Consider the following 22690-nt stretch of genomic DNA (forward strand, 5'->3'; position numbering starts at 1 on the left):
AATAATCAGTTTAAGGAATCTAAACTTGTGTTTTCGTATAAATTCAAGTTAAATAAAAAATTGATCTGAAATGCAGCGATTCTGATTGATTTTTAAATTTGGACAGGCACGGAGGAAGAGCGGCCTTGAAAATTGAATAATTTGACCGGTTCGAAGGCATTCTTCGTTCTTGAAAACCGTTCCCTCTCCAAAAGTAATTTTGTAATATTTGAAAAGGAAAAGATAGGAATATAAATTTCGTTTCGAATAACCGTATACAATTGTATACCAAGAAATATAATACTCTTCAATTCTACGTACAATTTCACGCAATGTTTTCATCTTACTTTTATTTATCAAAATATTAAATTTTACGCATTGATTTCAAATTCTCTAACCTCTGTTAATTGTTATGATATTGTACGAGATTGTAAACAGATTGGACGACTAGTTATAACCAACGTCTCTTTCGCGCTTGTCTCTTTTCAAGCTTGTTGTCGAAAGTTCAGTTTACCATTGATTGCCTAGCGTGCAAAATATCTCGGTATACGTGAGCATTCTCCATACTGCCTTAGGCTAGAAACGTGCCTCGATCATTTTGGCGTATCATTATATTCACACTTCATTTTTCAACTTGTATAATTTACACGTATATTTTCAATCGTCGGGGATAATGATCGGGATCAATCGCATTACAGATCTCGTGAATATTAATTCGAAAAGTGGATTGATGATAAAAATGTGTGTGCAAAGTGGCGCGTGGAATAAAGAGCCGCGGTGAATCTGTGCGAGTAATTTTAAACATCGCTTAAGAAAAAGTGTACGAAGCTTCGAACGACGATTAAGTGATACAGTGTTGTGCAATGCGTAAAGAAAAAGTTGTCAAACGTGCGTTCTCTTTGCGATTAACGTGACCAGCGTTTTTGTGAAACATACCGGAAACACTGGTAACCAGATGGGAAGTGATGTCTACCTATTATGGCAGAACCGTTCTCGAAGAGATTCGTCACAGCTAAGGTAACACTCTTTACTATTTCACTTTTACTTTTTATCTTCGTTTTATAATTCTACTCCTATCAAGAATATTTTCAACCTCTTCTTTTCACAAATTCGAAACAAAGATACGATTCTAATACGATTTTCGAAATCGTTATTTTACTCTCTGATAATCAAAATTTTAAGAATCGATTCAACAGAAATTATTTTCATAAGAATAGGAGGACTTTTCAACTTTCTCCTCTTCACAAATTTCAAACAAAGACTCGATATGATTCTGAATACGATCTTCAAATATTATTTTACTCTCTGATAATCAAAATTTTAAGAATCGATTCAACAGAAATTATTTTCATAAGAATAGGAGGGCTTTTCAACTTTCTCCTCTTCACAAATTTCAAACAAAGACTCGATATGGTTCTAAATCTTCAAATATTATTTTACTCTTTGATAATCAAAATTTAAGGAATCGATTCAACAGAAATTAATTTCGTAAGAATAGGAACACTTTTCAACTTGTCTCTTTTCTATTGCTTACAAACTTAAAACAAAAACTACGAAGTTTCAGCGACGATATCGTTGATTCAAATATTTTCAAATATCGCCGATACGAATATTATTTAAAAAAATATTAACTCTCTCTTAACAAACATAATAAATCCAACGGAAATAAATTTCCCACGAGCAGAGCACTTTTCACCTTCCCTCCCCTCCCCTCCCTCTCTTTAGAAATTTGAAACAAAGACTCGATATGCGGGGTAATGCGAGCTCGATCGAGGTTCCCGCATAGGCATGGAACCGGCGCCGGTACAATTTTCGTCCGCGACTCGCAATTAAAAAGGAACGGTCGCGAGACTACTTGACTGGGCTCGGGGTTACGAAATATCACGAATCTGGCATTGACGTGTACCAAGCTTTTTAGTTGGCCACGGTTATACGTTCGAGGCCTTTTAAGTGCAGGTCCCACCGAGTATGTAATTTTCATGTACGATTCCCTCTTCCTCGCCTTCCCATCCATCGCCCTTTCTTCTTCCTTCGAATGGGCCGAGCGGAACGATCGAGAGTACATGCACGCCTCGTGCACATGCTCGTGCATTTACGCTTAAGTTTGCGCATTTATACGAAACAAGCGTGCACACACGCGTGCGTGCTCCACCACCGTCTGGAAATTCAATGGATCGGTACATCGCCGCCACCGGAGAGCTCTCCTTTCTTTCAAATCTTTCTCCTCGTTTTTTCTTTTATTTTTTTCTTTTTCTTTTTTTTTTTTTTTTTCCCGCCATGCGAGGAGATTAAACGGAGCGAATAAATTTCGGGATTTCGCGTAATTGGCCAAGTTAAACGTCTCGTAGAAATGGCTCTTCTTTTCCCTTCCCGTCTTATCGCGTTATCTGTAATTCGAAACGAACCTCCGGGATCGAACGTTTATTGCATATCTCGATCAAATTGATCGTGTAATATTTCTCGTGTAAGAATTTTCATAGAGGGCCTTACGTTTTTTTTTCTTTTTTTGAAAGTATAGAATAGAAATAGTCGTCCCACGCGATATATCGGAGAAGATGGTATGTAAATAAATTAGACGTTTATGGATTCTTTTTTTTCTTTGGAGATTTTGATCTGAAATTTAATATTTTATATTTTACCCTGGTAATATTGTAATTGAAAAGTATCGTTCGTCTTTTTCTTAAAACGCTTTAACACGCCCCGTTTAATATCATAATGCTCGTCGAGCTTACAAACATGTTCGAGTTTCGCGTATTTTGTTCAACGAGATTCCTTCCAGTTCCTTCCATTTCGAAAAGGAACGACGCGCGTTTATTTAATTTCGTGTTGCATGCGATCGATTCGCGTGCAAACCGCAGTTACACTTAGGGAGGATCACGACCAATGGTTAAAGCGGTATGGGATTAACCGTTAAGTGCAATCTCAACGGTTTTCGATATCTCATTTCCACAACGAGCGATGCGTTTTTCGACGCCGGTTTTCGACTTTTGCGATTGCACGCCACCTTTCAAAATCAAAAATGAAAACTTGAACATTCTTCAAAATTCGACTCGCCGTGCAAATTAGAAAAGAAGAAAGGAAGGAAGGAATAGAATATTTTCGTAGCGTAGCAAATTTTAAGATTAGAAAAAGAAAAATACGCAACTCGATAATAAATCTCGCGTGTCTTCGCTCTCTTACTCACCGTCCGTGACGATAACTTATCTTTCTTCGACAACCGATCAATTTGAAATCGAAAACTAAAAAAATGTTGCAACGCGTAACGTCCATCGTTCGTTCCTCGAAGTCAATGACTTCGACTTCCTCATACTCTTCGCGAAAGCTCTCTTCTTCCTCGCCCACACGGGTGTGCCGCGTGCGTGCGAATAAGGATCTTGTTCCCCTATATTTTTTACTTCGTGCCGTAAAAGTTCATCCGTTGCTGCAACGCTAGCGGGAAGATTAATAACGAGAAGTATCTTCCCTCTCCTCGGATTTAAGTTAGTTTATCTCGAGGTGTGTGTACATAACGATACCGCCGCCTGCAAGCTTTTTACGAATAAATTCTTTCGATAGCTTTCTAATTAATATCCCCGGTTGTAAATACGTGGAAGGCGAGTAACGATATCGATAAAAAAAAAATAAATAAGCACGGAATATTTAAAAAAGTTATTTATTCGAGGCCACCTGAAATCGATAGATTCACGAGCGCGTTTAAAAAATACAAATTTTTCTTTTAAGAGGAGAGGAAAGATCGGAGAGAAGAGGGAGAAGTGAACAACTTTTGATTGCCGAAACTTTCCTGGAATATGAATTTAACCCTTCGACGCACACAAGTTTTCGTAAAAATATATTATATATAATATATTTTAGTCTTTCTAGAATTACGGTTTCCCAGAATTTAATAGTTTACTCGCTTTGATCTTTGAACAAATATAATCGATTTGTAAATCAATCTTAGAAATTAATACAATATCATATTATCCATATTTGTATGCGAATAAGTGAAAATATTTGAACAAACAAAAAAATGATTACTAGAGAAAATAATAATATTTTATTTACTTACTTTAAAAAAATTTCCCAAATTTTTCCATTTAGTCTTTTTCGACGATTCTTCCTTCACGATGAACCAACAATCGTATTCAACTTCGAGCGCGCATTCTTGTCCATTCTTTCCATCTTCCCCCAAATTTATTTTTCAACTTCACAATTTACAACCACGATCGTAAATATCCCTTGTAATTACTCGAAAATGCAAATCTGAAAACGTCTCGTTACCCGTTCGCGAATTTTTTGTGTTGGGGAATTTTTACAAAATCGAGCATATTTCATCGAAGTTGGTGTGCCCTCGCGCGTCCGGACACGACATCGGCCGAAGCCGATTCTGTCTTTTTTCGGGACATAAAAATTCTTTACGCCGCAACCTCTTCGCCCGTCGCTTCGAAGGCTGGACGCACGGTAAATCTCGGCTGCAAGGGGAATAATTGTAATTGATTTCGGCCGAGTGTTAAACGAGGATGGATGTTGCGCCGTGTACGTGGCGTGGATTTCATCGCGCGATTTCATCTTTCGCGAAGTTTCATCCATTCTTCGAAACTCGTTCTCCATTCTCCTCTCCCCTCCCTCCCTCGAAATTCTTCCACGTAAAGGAAATTTCTATCGATACCGCGGCTTACATCCATTCCTCGTTAACGTTTACCTCCGTGTAATCATATTTTTAATCGAATATTGCCTCTGTGCTTGATTTCGATGGAAAATTATTTCCTCTCGTAATTTTCCTCGTTTCTCGCGTTATAAAAAATTATCCGAATAGCTACGTGTTTCAACTCTCTTTGATAAACGTTGAAAAGTAAAGGGCGAGCAATTGGCAATTTTTACGAGATTTGCTGTTGTTCTCCGTCGAGGAGAAAAATTGGAGGAATCGGAAGCAAAGTGTTCCAAGGAAAAGTGCAATGGTTCGTTCGATTGTGAGGAATGTAGAGACGAACAGAGATCCACCTATTCCATGGTAGATTAAAGATCGAGCGTGAACGATAGGAAATTGAAAGAGTACGATACTCATATTCATATTTATTATACGCGGACAAGGTTAGCTTCGTTATATAGGAATTTATCAGCGAGAGAATGAAGTCGTGGCGCGAAGAAGAAATGCTCTAACTCGATTGTAAAACCTTTAATCCGACATGCATGATGTTTATTATAATTGGAAGGCTGATTCTTTTTCTTTTTCTTTTTTTATTTCCAGACCAGACGATTCCTTTTATCTAGAGAAAATGTAACTCGAACGTTATTGCGATTTAACGGCACGTTAACATTCGGATTTACATTTGCTAACTTAATCTTGCACCGTGTTAAAACGTGCAACACAAGTTGTAATAAGTTAATACGCGTTGTAACGTTTCATTTGATCGGTTGTGCGAAATATATTAGACTGATTAATCCAGATGTACGATTAATTATTTCATCGAAATTCAAAGATACGACGCGTATCTGTTTCACACGCGTGCTTTATATCGTATTTACAACGTTGCAACGTTGTAAGTTTTGCTTTTCGTTATCAAAAATTGAATGTTGCATGCATAATTGATAACACGTTGTAATATCGGCAACACGTTGAAACCAGTTCAATGATTAATAAAAGCGCGTGTAACACGTGCAATTTGATTAATTTTCCATTAATGTAAATCGTTACGAGCCTTGCAACTCGCAACTCGCAAGATGTTGTTTCCCCCTTCTTCTTTAAAATTTAATTCGATCCTTTAATCATTTTTCGACCACGCTCTTTCTTCCTCACTTGGAATTGGATAAAGCAATTTCGTAAAATTTTATCATCGCTGTGCTGACCATTGTTGCGTTTATACTCCTCGCCAAGGAGTATTCGCCATTATTCCAGTAATTCCCGACATACGGAATGCACATTGTTCTTGTACAATGTCCGCGTAATTTAACACTCCTCGATGAGCATCGTTGAGAATAAAGGCTGGTCTCGAACCATTCAACTATTTCAGTTACGCAAATGTTCTTTTTTCCCCTCCCCTCCCCCCCAGCCGCTTTCTCCTATTGTTCCGAGCAAGGCAATTTTTACTTTCCATTCCAGCCTCTCTCGTAATACGTCCCGTATTACCGCCAAATTTCAAGTTTTGCTCGAGTGACCAAAGTCACACGATTTATTCATCTTTTTTTCAACAAATTTCCCCCTCCAAGTGGGATTAAAAAACGGGAAAGATAAGACTTTACTTTCGAAACGAAATTACGATAAATTAAACTTTAATTCACGGATTGTGGATAGATTCGATGGATGAAAAAGTAACGAGTTATGTGAAAGTACAGGTTGATCGAGGGTGTAATAAAATTGATGACAGTGAGTGTATCTCAGAAGTGACAAAATGAGATTGGACAGTGGGAAAAATGAAGATTACGAAACGATCTGAAAAGGCTTCGAATGAAACGTCGTCGCTTATTGTTACATTTTGTTGCCCCGTTAACCGATATAAGTACAACCATCTTACCGCATCCTTGCGGTTTCTTATATGGGCACGCACATATTAGAAATCGATCAAGCTTCTGCGTACCGGGTGTCGTGGAAGTCAGCTGCTTTATTCAACAAATAACTACAAACAAACGCATATTCATAATATTATACAGACTATTTACAAATTCTCGCACAAAAATAAGAATACTTCGTCCAAACCGATTTTACGAGGATCTCCTCCGAAGAAAAAATTATTTTCAAATCAATGCTCCTCGAACCCAAGCCTGAATCGCAAGGTCGGACACGACCTCCTCTTTCGAAAAGAGAGAGAACGAAAAAAAAAAAGGAAAAATGGAGAGAAAAAACGAGATCCAGGTCCATTGAGAAATTTTCCTATTGGAATCGGTATCGGTTGGCCGGCTCGAGGAGGTGCGGTGGGAGTAAAAGGGGCCCAGGGGCCAGGAAAGTAGGATGATTGAGGCGGCGGTGGTGGGAGTGCACGGGAGGCTGGACGGGGGACGACCTTGCTGCGTGTGTGTGTGCCGTGTGTGCGAGCGGCTGACACACGGGGACTCTTCGACTCTCGAGGCAACACGGTGTGGACCCGTCCACTGTCCCCATAGTAGAGAGGCAGGCGGCCCTGCGCGCAACCACCGCCGGCCCGATCTCTGCCCTGCCAGTCTCTTATTACGCACGTTGCGCCACTTACGAGCACGCGAGATCGCGTGCACGCGCGTGCACGCCGATCGATAACGACGCGGCTGTCGATAACCGCGGGGTGAATCGCGATTTTTCGATTTCCTCCCCAAATGTGAACCCCGAGAAATCCACGGTGCGCGTGTTCACGTGAAAACTCGCGTTGCCCCGTCCCTCCTCGTGGAAACGGTGCAAGAGGAGGACACGCGTGTTTCTGATAAATTGTTTATCGTGCGAGGAAGAAGAAGAAGAAGAAGAAGAAGAAGAAGGTATCGATCGTGTTCGATGAATGGAAATCGGTCTCGTTCGATTGGTGGTGCGTGGATCGAGAACGTTGCACATCCTTGTTTTTCGAGTGAAAGAAAAAAAAAATAAAAGAAGAAGCGCACGCTCGAATTAATAAACAAACTTACGACTGTTGATAAGCGAAGTGATTAAGCGGATTTAATGAAAGAGCGGAAGGGTATTTTTTTTTTTTTTTTTCTTTCTTTTTGCCCCCTCTCTTTTCTTTTCTTTCCTTTTTCGTGTTCGTCGGGCGACGTCGATGAAAGGCATCATTATGCAAATGGCATCGCAAGATTGACGGACGGGGTTGGCTTCCTCGACAATGCATGTGCGTGGCCGGGTATTTCTGGATGAGTAAACAATTAAATGACGTTCGCGGACACTTAATGAAAGGATTGGTTGATCTTGATTAATGGTGCTAGAATTAAGTGTGTGTGCGTGTATGCGTTCGTGCGCAACATGATCGACGGCGGATTCCTTTATTCGGTTAAGTGATAAAATATATTATTACGCGCGCGATGACAAAAGTGACATCGGCTCGTCATTGTTTGTGTAGACGCGTGCTTGCCACCCTTTCTTGATAAGTGAATATACGATTAAACCTTTATTGTCGAAGTCTTCGAAGAAGTAATTATTTTATTCGTGATTAGACGTGACAATTTGTGATCTCGTCTGAAAGAAAAGAAACGAACGCAACTGTTCGAGTTTCGTGATTGTTTGGGATAATTGATTAGGATAAAGCAGGTATTTCTTCCGAGAAGGATATTGGGATAACAATCGATATCGATTATTTTCGTTTTTTTTTTCATATAGCGACATTAATGGTATTAAAGGTAAAAAGTAATCGAGTCGATTAAGGGATTTAATTACAATTGAACGCAATATTCCACATCCAGTGATAACTTTTTCACGACAAAACGGTGAAAATATTATGAAGTAACTACGTTATAATTTGCTATCAAAGTGTTTCCTTAATTGCATATGCATAATATGCATGTTTATATGTGACACACCTTCTTTATTCGCTTTCATAGCTTCGAAAGTGAAGTTGACGGTGTTTGATCATCGTGTATAATCAGTCGATATAACAAGCTTTAGTAAAAAAAAAAAAGAAAAAAAATTGAACATATCTTACATTCTCGAACAATCGTTGTCACATATTAACAGCCAATTAATTATAAGTACGTTAATAAGAAGAATATAAGTATCTCGTAAAAATATATGATTCTGGTGACCGATGAATCTTATATAAAGGGAAGATTCACATGCACGAAAAGTGAAAAATTAATTCAAAAGCATTAAAATCAATTAACGATTTAGAAGTTATTTAGAGACAATTTTTGTGTGATAATTTCAACGAAGAGAGCAAGGATAAATTGAAAATTCAATCAATATCATAGATGAAAATCACGATAATTGATGATTCGTCGAGGAAACGTGCACCCCATTCTCGATGGAACAATCGAAATTGCATCCCTCGTGAGAAATATAAAATAGAATCGCGCGAGTTATTATTAACTAATCGTGTTTAAATTAAACGACGGACGTAATTAATGCCATAATCCAACGTGACTCGTATAACGCTATATACTTAATTAAATGAATGATAATTAATTAAACCCTGTCAAGTATTCGTGATCAAACCGAGTATCGACCAATTAAAACGCGAATATTTGTGCGCGAAATTGTATCATTTGTCTCGTTCTCGTTCAAAAATCATCCCTCGCGATTATACTCGATAATATTAAAGATTTACTTCTCTTTCGTTTATTTGTACCTTTTGCCACGTATCGACCGTACAATAATTTACCGTTCTTTCATAAGTAAATCATTCTTCACATCTGTCCCCTTCTTTTATTTCGGCCCTCGAATTATCAATCGATCGAAAATAAAAAAAAATCAATTTATTTTCTACAATAATTTGCCAATTCTTCCACAAGTAAATCATTCATCACATCTGTCCCCTTCTTTCAAAGATAAAAATTAAAGTCCAAAAATTGAAAAAAAAAAAAAAAAAAAGAAGAAAAAATCGCGAAAAACAAAGGCGACAAAGATCTGGATGATAGAAAGGTGCGATCTCATTGATGCACTCGCTAATATCTTCTCGGTTGCAAAATGTATCGGCTCGAATGCTGTTCACGTTTTGCACAACGTCGTCCCGGCCATCCTGCGTCGAGATTCTTCGTCACGACTCCCTGAGACTTGGAACACGAAAATGTCAACAGTTGCAACGTGACCGAGTTCGGTAAGCGAGACGAAGGCACCGGCCAACGTGTTGCCGGGGACGCAATTTCACCTGTGATAACGTAACAAACGGAACCGGCCACGAAGAGAAGAAGGTGTTCTCTTTTTTTCCCCCTTCTTCTTCTTCTTCCTCTTCTTTTTGCCCCGATACCACCATCTACCGTGAGCAATTTGGACCGTGTCGGCCCATTTTCGAACCGTGATTCATTGCCTTCGCTGCCTTCCTCGCCTCTGATGCAATCCGTGCCAACCTTTCTATCTCCATATTATACTCTTAATCATTGCCTCGAGTGGAACGGTCGAAAGATTAAGAATCGTGATATCGCTCGATTTTTGATATCTTAATTAGCCCTTAAACGCGTGGCAAATATTTAATGTCAATGCACAATTTATTACGTCGACGCGTACGTATAATTGCGCCACCACGATTTGGATTTGTAATCGAAATCGAAAGCTGATCGAAAAGCTGATTCTCATATTCGGAGATAATCATTATGATCATTCTCAAATGGAAATTAAAAATTTTCACACGAATATTCGAGAGCCGGGTGCAGTAAATTTTCCCGAGAAATAATAAAAGTCTGAATAAAAAGAGCTCGATTCCGATACGAGTTTAAGGGCTAACTCGAGCGTAAGCGATAAATTTTGCAACGCGAGCTTATTTATTCCCTCGATTCGACTGGCTTGCGCCCAACTTAACCGGAATCGATTAATTGAAAATAGATTAGCGGCGACACTCGATGTTTTCAAAGTTATCTGGGATAAGTGAGCCGCGGCTGTTCACTTGTTGACCACGTATCCAGCCCACTTGCGAAACGCTTCAACGCGTTTCTCGAAAACTAGTTTTCGTGGTCAGCCCGGGGGGGATTAATGACACGAAAGTGAGCCGCGTATGTGGCGTAGAACCGGCGTGGAACAGAGCGTGTTTAGACGAAAGTGACAGTGATTAGTGATCACGGTGCATACCAACCGCAACCGACTTATCTCCCCGCGAAATTGAACGAGTCGTTGTGTAAAAGTGTCCGGTGAAAGTGGTGCCGTCTCCTCGCCAAGTAAAGTGGATTTTCCCTGACTTTTCCAACGCGAGAAGTTGAAAAAGTGAACCAGTGTTCCAGTTCAATTATTATCTATTTAAAAAGTTCCGCGTGATGATTATCGATGTGCAAGTGTACGATCATCGCGAATATCACGATAAAGAAATTTAAAGATAAGATCGGTGTTTTCCTTCATTTTTAATTGCTTCGAGGAATTATAAATATTATTTTGTATCTTTTCGACGTCACCACGGTAACACCTTTATCCAAAAAAACGGTAAACAATTGCACGATCCAAGTGTAACGTGTATATATATATATATATATAAAACGCGATTTCTAATTCAAAGATGGTTAAAATTCCATCCATCGGCGAGAATCCTCGGATCGATCGATCGAACAATTAAAATTGGCGAGTGTGTTCCTACTTTTTTTTTTTTTTTTTTTTAACTTATCGTCGAGTAACGATGAGAGAGCGAGGAAAGGACGATTACTTGCGCACGTCACGGCTTCAGAGACAGGGGGTTGATCGGTGGCGAACGAGACGGCGAGCAATTAACGAGATAAAACGCAATTAAAAAAGAAGGAGGGCGAATAGAATAATCGAGGACATCCATGGGTGGAAAGGAGGAGGAGGAGGCGGGGGACGTAGCTGTCAAGATGCCCGAGGCCACTCTGAAAATATTCAACGGTGTACAGGTAGGAAGGCTGCGCTACGCCACCATCTTTTCTTCCCAATCGAATCGCGGGTGAATTTTTAGGCTGCATTCGAAAATATCGTTCCACGGTATGTGTATTCTTGCTCTCAATTAAACTCGATTCGAGGAGTGTCGGTCCGGCGGTTCGTTCGTTTTCACGCTGTTATCCTCCTCCCTCCCCTCCTCCCCCGGAAGAGCGCGAGGAAGGGGAGGCGAGGGAATTTATTATCTCGTTGAATTATTAGGTAAACGTACAGGGCCACTCTTAAGGGCGTGTTAAACGAGGAATATAAATCGTAGCCGAAATTGTGGCCGTTTTGATTTATGATTTTCTTATTACGTATAGTTACGATCTTTGGGAAGGCTACCTGTTTTTAAACAGCTCCTTGAGAGATTAAAGCTATTTGCAAATACTATACTTGGTATTTCTCGATGTTTTTTTTTTTTTTTTTTTTTTTTTTTTTTTAGAGTGATGGAAGAAGATAATTAATTTAAATTTTAATATTTTGGAGAGGTGGAAATCATCATTGATCGATTCACTCGTTCGTGAATTTTAGCCAGAAGAAATTGAAATAATAAAGGATAGGATAGGATAGAAGCGTACATGTTTAGGAATCTAAAGAACATACATGATTCATAATGTGCGATACGTAGATATCCCGAGTATGCCATAACTCACATACTACAACCTTTTTTTGCGTTCTATAGCAACTTCTATCGTGCACTTCCTTTTTCCATTCATAATTTCTTTCGTTCTCTTTCTTATCTCTATCTCTAACAGCGTCTGCATATATCCCTATTTACCTCCTCCCCCCCCCCTCCCTCGCTATCCATCCACTTCGTACTGTCATTGTTTCTACTTTTTTATTATTCGGCTACATCTATTTGTCAAACTTGTATGCAGAAACCTATCACAAGTTGAAAGAAAATTGCCTATAAATCTATGGCAACCCTTAAGGCTGTTGTACTTGGGACATACACCCGTGTATACATTGATTAATGATTAAATCCTTTCCAATGTAATTTTTAATAAATGTTCTCTATGAAGTATCGCGTTACAAATATGCGATATAAGGACTCGAAGTGCATTCTGTTTCTGATTCCTTTTTTTCTCTCTCTCTCCTTCTCTTTCTTTTTCTTAAAAAATTGGTTGTTTTTATCGTTGAGCGCAATGTGTAATCACGCGTGTATAGAATAATTTATAGCATAAATACGAAGTAAATTTTTCGATATGATAAAGATTATGACACGCGAATACAGCGTAACGAGCTCTAGCTCCGAGAGCAATTTACCGCGATAAAGTTAAAGGAAGAGTAATAAATCTTCTCGCAGCCTGTAATTAAACTATTCCACTTTATTTTCTCTTGCAATTGGAAATTTCTCCTCTATCGATTTTAGAAATTAAATTATCGCGTAACATACAGAAATATCGATCGAAAGGAATACTTTTTTTTTTTTTAGACGCGTTTTCTCCTTTTTTTTTTTTTTTTTTAAAGTTCGTACAACAATCTTTGATTGTTCGATAGAAAAAGAAAAAATTGTCTCTATTTTAAACACTTCTAATTATTATTGAAACGAAATGATTTTCAGGCATCACGTCAGGGTGCGTGGGCATAAAATTTGTCGGCAATTGAACGTGTCTTGAAACGCAAAGCCTATTTTCATCCACGCGATTGAAGCGCTGCATCTTCATTACACGGATAAAGAAAATAACTTTACGTTGCCTGATACGCGGCTGCGTATCTTATTGACAATCGCCTTTCATTGCCTGTAGTAAAACACGTAATAAATCAGTAGTATGACGAATCGGTTAATAACTGAAAATATCTCTGTAAAAATTCTCTCGAGGTGACGGATGTGTGCACGGATGTTCGCGGGCTAAGAGCCGAGAGAAAGGAAAAGTATGATAATTTTTAGACGAAAGTAAACAGATTCCTGTGCGATATTCTAGTTGTGACCTAGCCACGCCTGGTTCCTGTAACCTCTTCACCGTGTATAATTGGCCGTATCCTAAGAAAAAGAGTAATTATTGTTGTTGTCTTGCTAGAAAGGGGAGGGGTTCATAATTTGAAGAGCAGATATCGCGAGACAAAGAAATGACCTCACCACTTAATAATTCCGGTCGTATCATCATCTCAACTTTGATTGCCGCAATAAGAATGCCGCCCCTGATTTATCACGATTAATCTTTGTTCGGTACCAAGAACGGATTCTTCTTTATCTTTCTTCAGAAGCAATTATATTCGTGGAAAATTAGAATCGAATCTTAGAATTACATAGAGAGAGAGAGAGAGAGAGAGAGAGATTAGAGTTTCGAAAGATTAATTAAAATCGTACGTTCTATGTTAATTATGAACGATTTCTTTCATTTTTTTTTTTCTAAGCATAAAATTATCGCTGTAATGTCAAAATTTTGTAAAAATATCAACGGAAAGAAATTATCTCTCGGCATCGAATAGAACAACTATTCGCTTCGCTTGAGGGGCGAAATAAAAATTTCTAGAATATATAATTTCTGGTCTAATAATCGTAATAACTGTTCAACGAGACTGGATAAAATTCGTGAAAACTCGGATTCCACGATTGCCAAGGATCGTTTCTCGTATCCGCCACCAACCGCTTAAATGGCAACTCTCTCGAAAAAACCACTTGCGGTTTCGATCCGATACAACGCGACCGTTTCTTCGTTGTAAAAACTTTTATCAACACAGGGGAATGTGTATCAATGGGATGAATGCGCGCGAATGCATGAATGAAAAAAGTGGAAACAATGGATGGACTCGGATAGATTTGCAATTTTCAAACGTAACGTTTTCCATTATTTTTCGATTATTGAAGAAAATTTTTTGCAAACAAAAGGAGAAGAAGACAATAACAAATTTAACGGGAATTTTTTAAAATTATTCGCGGATCGAAACAAATGAATTTCTATCGAAAGTTCTGTATCGTATTTTTTATTTATAATTATCAATCTTTTCAACTTCGAAATTACACCCGTTAATTATTTTCCTCCTCCCTGGCGTTCATCAAAAAAATATTCTCTCTCGATATTCAATATTCCCAATATTCAGTGACTATTCAATGACTACACGCAGGGCTAATATAACGAAAATATGATTTTCTATATATATTCTGATAGCCTGTGTTTCGTGCTCGTATCGAGCATGATTATTATTATTATTAATATTAATATTATTATTACTATTGTTATTATTATTATTGTTATTATTTGTGCATCGAACGGGTATCGATGTTGCACGAAATTTTCAGAGCTCCTTTCCGCTGTGTGTGTGTGTGTGTGTGGAGAAGGGGATGGAGGAGCATAATATTTCTGGAAAATCCCTGTGATTCCGAGAGGAGATCCTCCCGGAGAGAAGTTCGATTCGAAACAACAATGAGAATCATCCGGGAGGATTAAAGCGGGGATTATTTTCCGGCACGAGAGTATCCGAATCGAAACGCCTGTGTACGGAGAAAAGATTTTCCAGACGTGGTGGGGATATGGTGAATTATAATAACGGACTGCACGCGTTACAATTAAATCCTCGAACCGTGTAATTCCCTTCTTTTTAAACGCACAGATTCCTCGATCTGTGTTCCAATTTATTTTTCTACGTCATTCGATGATTCCGTGATCGAGATAATAAGCGCATGCGAAAAAGTATTAATCCGTTTTATATATGTATATATATAGCACACAAAAATATTTTATTCGACGGATATTATGTTTTAAAATTTAAATTTCGAGTGAATTTATCGTGAATAGAATAATATTGAGGTAATATCGTGAAAAGTATTTATATTACGAGTATCGTAATTTCGATCGTTTCGTTTTTTTTTTTTTTTTTTTTTTGTTTCAAGAACGGAAATTAACAATTCCGATTTATGTTCATCGGATTATTTTATTCGAGTTGGATGGAAAAAGAGATATATTTTTTTTTTTTTATATATATTTTTATCGTATGAATGGGAATTAATTTTTCAACGTAACGATCATTCTTTTGTTTAATTTTTTTCTGCTTCGATGTGTAAATTTACGTATAATATCGGGAATGGATGTGGCGATATATAAAAACGACACGTGTATTATCGAGAACAAACAATACAGATAACGTAATTGCATTTAAGTATCGTTCTATATTGCGTTCTTGGAATTTAGCCCTTCGGCTGGTTTTATTTATTGTCCTTATAAGGAGGGTCGCTATTTTTATCGACCATATAATCATCCGACGACGTGTTTGGCCAAGGAAGAGGGATCGCTTTCGGAGGAAACGCGAAATTGTTTGGAACTTTTCCGGTGTTCCGACCCTCCTCATGTTTTCCTCGTTAATTCGACCTCTTAAATCCTCTGCCAAATTCGAAGATATATTTGGCAGAAATTGGGCGGAAAGTACTTCTCCAGGCTTTCGACGACTATTGATCTTATCTTATTTTTAATACGTCGTGTTATTATATTTGCAAATTTATCGTGTTAAAATTACTATATATATTTATGCATTTTTATTATCGCTGCACAAATCAAAGACTATGCCTTTTTCGTTTCTTTTTAAAAAGAGCAGAGTTGTCGCAAAAACTTCTTTCTCTCGATATTTTACCATCATGCGATGCCTTTCTTCTTTTTTAATGTCAAAATCATGGCGTTTTTTTTCAATCTCACTTTCTATGAAAATCATGGAGAATAAAAAGAATGGTCCAACACAGTTTCTTCCTTGTGCCAAAAGTTTCCTCGAGATATTTTGAATTAAAGTTATTCGTGTTTCCCCATTTATTACGAAAGTATTTTCAAGTTGTTCCGAACGCCAGCCACCGAAACACCATTCTCGAAACTCGGTAATTAGATCATCCTGGAGCGTCAACTATTCCGCTGAAACGTTGTAGTTTCAAGCAAATTCGTGGCGTACAATTGACCCTTGTGTATCATTCTCGAGGAACTGGCCCAACAATTCGGACACCTATCGACTACCTTCAGCCAGGGGAATCAAATATAATTCCGCAACCTTAATCTTCCAACCAAATTCCTATTCCATTTTAGAATGCAATCACTTGCAACACCATGGTGTCACGGTGATAATAGTCAAAGCTTACTAATTTGGTAAATTAATATTAAAAGTACTATTATTAATCGACATATAACAGGGTGAAACGGACAAATTCTTGGATTTCTCAAAGAGCTATTGATTTTATAGATAATTGGTAACACGAAATACAAAATGTTGTATCATTGCTATTCCTCTAGCGACACGAGACTTAATTTGAACGAGAAAGGAATAATTTATTCGTCTTATTAATTTTATTCAATAAAAGTTATCCAATTAAAATTCACTGTTTATTCGAATAACGAAATAACGTTGAGTTAGTATATATTCAATGTATGATGTATAACATTTATTATAATCCTGAATAATGCTTTCTTAATTTCAAAGAAAATTCGTTCTAAACACAATGCTGAAACATTTTTCTCGTTACAGTACATGGGTTCGTTTCCTGTGGCAATCCCCGACATTGCCAGCCGTGCCGAGTACGTGCGCTCCCAGTTGGAGACTCTCAGAGTGAGTACCTTTTCGGACAAAAATTTTATGAAAAATTTTTGCGATAGCTTCGGAGAAATAAACTTTCAGATATACCTACGTATTTCGAGAATGATAATTCTCGAGAATTATTATTATTACTTTTTTCTTCTTTCTTTTTGCCTCGAGAGTTTTATTACGAAGTTTAAAGTACGTGCGTATCGACAAGATTAATAGGAAAATCGTTTAAAGGAACTATACAAAGTTCATAGATCAGACAATGAAGAGTGTAAGAGCGAGTTAAGTAAATATTGAATTTTCATTCGTACACACGGGGTTAGCATTTAATCCGAGTATGGTATGCACATGGGACCTCGTTTGTCACTATACGATAATTACAGAGGTTAAATTTATGTGTACCATGTAAGCGTGTATATATACATACGTATATATACATACGTATGTAATATTACATTTCCATAAACGTGGTTATTGCTAGCAAGTTCACGTTATCGTTGAAGTTATCGAATTGTAGTTGAGAACATTTATATCAATCGTTCGAATAACAAGTATGATATATTACTATTCTCAAAAATTAATTTTAAGGAACGACATAAAAGGTATGGATAAATCCTCATCGTTTCCTCATCCTGAAATTTACTTTTGCAACTTTTATGCATATTCTACGCTCACCACCCGAAAAAATGCGAAAACGAGATTTTGATGTTTATTCAGTCTTTACACATAAAACACAAAAGGTTTTGAAAAGTTCGCGTAGAATGAATAAACCCTTACGGTTTAACGCTTTTGAATAAAATGTTCTCTTAGAAAAATCGTTCAATTGTTCATTCAACTTTCAATCTATTCTTTTTAAACTAATAAAATAAAATCTAAAATAAATTCACCATTTGGCGAATCAACTTTCAAGAAATTCTATACACGTCTTCTACACATTTCTTCGATAATAAATGATGATAACAAAATTTTGAATAAAAGAATCTTAAACATAATATAATTACTTCCAAGAAAATTCTACATTTCAATAACAAATATAAAATCCTTTAAATATAAAATACTCCTACCTAATAAAGTTGCCTTACATTTCCATAAACATTCCAGATAGATAGAACCTTAAAGAACGTATTCCATCTCCTAAATAAAATTCTCTTGCATAAACATTCAAAAGAAATTTCACGCATCCACTACTGCCGTCCCCTTCCCGATAAATCCTATAAATAGTAGCTTAACACGTATTCCTCAAAATGAGAAGCGAAAGGACAAAAAACTCTCGTTCGAAAGGAAAGATAAACTCGTCGGTTGGGTTGCATGGGCCGAGAGTTACGAAGCGAGCGTATCATCGCCACTTACCCAGATGCATTTTCCAAACGAGGGGAGGAATGGTCCGTGGCGCAATTAACACGGTTGCGTTCCTTGGGCTAATTAGGCAGAACTTAGAGCGGAGGGGGGAGGCAACGCGGAATCAAACAACAGATTTGCGGCTCGAAATAAACTTCGTTTCGCCCCGGCTTTATTATTGTAAGCCACGTTATTACTGTAAACCTAGTAATGACTACCGACCCCTGAAGGGATCAGCAGAATTTCGGAGAGTTTCATCAGAGTTTGAATATTTGCCCGTGGGAGGGCAACTCTCCTCCTCGCGAGGAGAGAGAGAGAGAGAGAGTGGTTGTCGGCCTCTAATCTTTTGCGCGTGTGTGCACGCACGCGTGTGTGCACCCGCTGCTAGGCGAAAGCGTGTACGTGACGGTGAAACCGGGAATTATGAAGGCTGAATTTTATGAAGGCATTAAAGAATATCTCGTGCCACTTTTCGCCGTGGTGGTATTCCATTAGACTCCCCCCCCCCCCCCTCCCCTCCCTGATGGACAGATTTCCATGAATACACTCGGCGGTTGCTTCCCGTGTTACCGGCTGTAACCCAGCCGTGGAAAGGAGAGGCCAAGATATCACCGAGTTTTTCGTCCTCGCCCCGCCCCACCCCGCCTTATCACCGTGTTTATGCGTCGCGATTAATCTCGCGCTGGGGATCATCCTTCTCTGCTTGTTTTGGAAACGCCCGTTTTCGACACTCGAAAATGGGGAAAATTATTTATCATCAGTGGCGACTCGATGTGATCAGGAATTGTCTTAGATTATTTTTATACTATATAGATTTATTCATTCTATTTATTATATCCTGAAAAGTTTCTCTGAAAAATTGATCGTTTAATAATAATAGAAGAGTTAAAAGAAGGGCTGATTAAATTGTGGATTTAAAAGTCGATTCTTTCGGAAATTGAATGATAAACACGTTGAAAATATTCGTTCCAGTATCAAGTTTCCCTTAGTAAGCGACATTTATGGGGGAGAGGGAAGAAAGGAGCATCGGTTCGTTGATATCAGCGAATGATTCCCGTCGTTTCCTTTTATCCGCTCGAGTGTGATTCTCTTCGCCTCGTTTAGCTCGCCAACGTGCTAAAATATGAACGCCTAAAAAGGGTGATGAGACGGATACGGCCGCGCTTACGTTAAGCACGGCTTTGCGAAGTCGAATTCTCGTGGAGGAAGGAAGGAAGGAAGGGAGGGCAACTCGTGGAAAACTGGGGCCAACAACGAGACGAACTTTCATCCTCGTGTGTGTGCAAAGCGAATGTACATTCTCTCCCTCCCCTCTTGTGAAATACGCAACCAACGACGAAGATCGTCCACGGGGCGAGAAGTAACAATGGGGCGGCAATGGTTTTTCCAAATGAAACGTATCGCGTTAAACGGAGTCGTGCAAACGTGATTTACCACTCGACCGCGAGCGAGCGTTACCTTGTTTCTTCACTCGATTATCCTTCCCTACCCACTTTTTCGTATTACATACATACCAAAGTTAATTTTTAAGGAAGGAAGGAAGGAAGGAAATATTGTCCTCGACTCGAATGGGAATAACGTACGAATAAATCAAGCGAGTGTGGAAGGAAAAGAGTCTGAAACCACGACTTATTAAATTCCTCGTTCGTGACGAAATTTTAGAATTTGTTCGAAAGGTAGACGAGAGATTGGGTTTCAAGCGTGGTAGCAAAATTTATCCACCGGAAGTAACTTGGGTGGACGCGCGTTGGCCGTTGCTTTCTCTGGAAGCCAAGTTACGAATTTTATATGTATATTATGGACACGTCCCGAGATATCTATCTCATCGAGGTATACATCAGCGGGTTTTTTAATTAATTGGATATTCGTGTAAAGTAAAGTTTTCGCGTATTTTTTCTACGTATATTTTGTGCAACACGCAAACCGGAAATTGTTATTTCGCTTTTCACGGCGGAGACCAATATCTTGATTTTCCTCCCGTTCGTTCCTTCAGTTTAATAGAGCGGAAATATGCGGTACTTGCGGTTGTAGACGGTTTTAAAGCGTGAGGTAAAAGTAAATGGTGTAAAAATCAGGTAGATAAAAGAGGCGGAGGAAAATTCCTTGTTCACCCTGTGTGGAATACAATGTTACCTAAATACGTCACGAAATGAAAAAATGGAAAAAGCATTGACGTTTCGATCCATTCATTTAATTTGAATAAAATCTTTTATCATAAAGCTAATTCACATTTGCGATCGACAATGCTCGCAATATAAAATGTTTATTATTAAATTTCGAGGGAACAGACGAATCGAGAACGTATGTATCGTCGAGAGAATATCAGGAAACACGAAGTATGAAATTAAATTGGATGCTGCAACGAGTGCCTACTTAAAACGTTACACACCTTGTATCCGGTTTAACATTTTCTTCCTGTTAAAAAAAAATCACGTGTGTATACGCGGTTGTATATACGGTTTTGCTCGAGGAGGGAAGCGTTACTTTGTTAAAAAGCAGGTTCGCAACTGGTGTCAACCGAGCGTTAATATTTCTTCCTCCAGTTTACAGGACAATACGATGTGCAAATAAGGAACGGCGAAAGGAAGGGAAGGGACGAGGAGTGGAGGAGGAGTGAAAAAAAGGCGAGCATAAACCAGACTGCTGAGTAGTCTGTGTTTACTACGATATTATATTATACCGTTCTTCATTGCGGCGGCAACCGGGGAGAAATAAAGCTTTTTCCATTTATATCCGATTTTTCCTCTCGCAAATTTCCTCCTCCCCTCTTCGCGCATATGCATTTTCTCTCTCTCTCTCCTCTTTCTTTTTTTTTTCTTTACCTTAAAATTCTCGACTCCCGAGGAACAAAAATTCGACGTAACGAGATCGTCTCTCTCTAAATTTTGTGCACGCTTAAACTTCCATCCATTTTGTTTTATCGCCGTTCATTATTGTCTATCTATTTATCATCGCATCGTGCACGAGAAACTTATTTAAATAAACGAAACTTGGTTTCATACGTGCAACTGGGGCGGAAAGAAAGATAATTACGCTTATGCCTCTACCGTTTATGCAGAGATTTCGCATCAAGTGGGGCGAGAATACGCAAGAATTTGCATGAAACGTTGAATACAAATTTTCACCGCGGAAGTAAGAATTTTTAAGTAAAAAAAAAAGCGAATCTCGCGTTTTAAATCCTATTTTTTCATGTATACGAAATGGAGAAAGAAAAATATTTCGCACCTGTTTCTTCTATTCAAGATAGAAAGGAAGAAATTATCGAACTTGAGAAAATTTGCGACAGTAAATACATACTTTCAACCGTCTTCTCGACTCGCCACATTGTACTGGCGAGTATTAAAGAAGTTTCTGAACAGGATTCACACTGTTTCGAAATGACGGGGAGACACCGTGACGATCCTCACGAAATTTCATTACGCTGTCTAGAAACTTTATCGTGCTATTTAAAAATGTGCCATTCATTTCATCATTTTTTATTTTTTCTTCTGCGAAAAATATGGTTCAAAAATTCGATCCTCCATATATATATCTATGTATATATTTTTTTCGTTTCGCCATTTCTTCGCCATGGATTCGAGCGTCGAAGAATTCCAGGATTAAACGTGATGGAATCATTAATATCGAACCAGTCGAGTTTAAACTGTTCGCTCGAGTCGAGGAAAGAGGAAACTTAAAGAGACGATTCGCTTTAAAGGGTCGAGGAACTTGCGGCTTCCATCGCGTATGCTTATATTAAAGTAAAAGGCACTCTTGTTGGATTCGTTAACGAAACTCGAGTATTTTTATATTTGTTGATGGATCGAAGTGGCTCGAGATTCGAGCTAGTCCGAGCGTGAAACGAGTTGCTTAATTATCTCGTGTATGAATTTTAAATTGTGCTAACTAATCTTTCGAGTCGTTTCGAGTGATGAAGTAATAAAAAGAAGAAGATATCGAAAATATCAAATTTTTTTCATTCATCGTACGTGACAAAAGAGAAATATTCTTTAAACTTTGCGTATAAAGTTATTTTGAGTTCACAGAAATAAATTTTAAATAAATTCTTTCGATATATTCATTTTCTCTCTTCAACAACTGCCACAATTTTGTACCCCAACATTTGGAATTTCTCGAAACTTAAATGGTGGGAAAGAAACACGCGATTAAAAAACATTTGTGGCGTTCTGTGTCGAGCGAATTACGCCACGCAAACTCGTTATCGACTGTGAACGCGTGTAAAATAATTTCATCGCGTATCGGCATCCTCCTCTCGACCAAGTTTCGTCGTCGATTTTCATCGATTTCGTCTGCTGGCAGGAACGTCATCGCGTTGTTGAACCGGGGGATAGAAGAAGAAGATACTCGAGTCTGTCGGGCAAGGTCAACGAGTTTTGAACGCGGATAAAAAGCGCAATTGACGAGGGTTCCACGGGAGGGGAACGGGGTCCCTCCTGT

General features: G+C 38.4%; 1 protein-coding gene across 3 annotated transcripts in view; it reads left to right on the forward strand.

The window, feature by feature from the left end:
- The first annotated feature begins 746 nt into the window (after positions 1 to 746).
- LOC100868372 (EGFR adapter protein) overlaps positions 747 to 22690 on the forward strand; it is a 197305-nt gene continuing 175361 nt past the window's right edge. The window contains exons 1-2 of one of the 3 annotated variants that reach the window (XM_003694543.4): positions 747 to 996; positions 16859 to 16939. In XM_003694543.4, coding sequence (XP_003694591.2) covers positions 958 to 996; positions 16859 to 16939 — 120 coding nt within the window. In that variant the 5' untranslated portion in view covers positions 747 to 957. Of the gene's footprint in view, positions 997 to 7793; positions 8159 to 10050; positions 11392 to 16858; positions 16940 to 22690 lie in introns of those variants that run through there. The other 2 variants (XM_086904055.1, XM_012487880.3) reach the window with 2 other exon arrangements.

This window comes from Apis florea, unplaced genomic scaffold (genome assembly GCF_048593485.1).
Source record: "Apis florea isolate Af1SG1 unplaced genomic scaffold, ASM4859348v1 contig_2293_pilon, whole genome shotgun sequence".
NCBI lineage: Eukaryota > Metazoa > Arthropoda > Insecta > Hymenoptera > Apidae > Apis > Apis florea.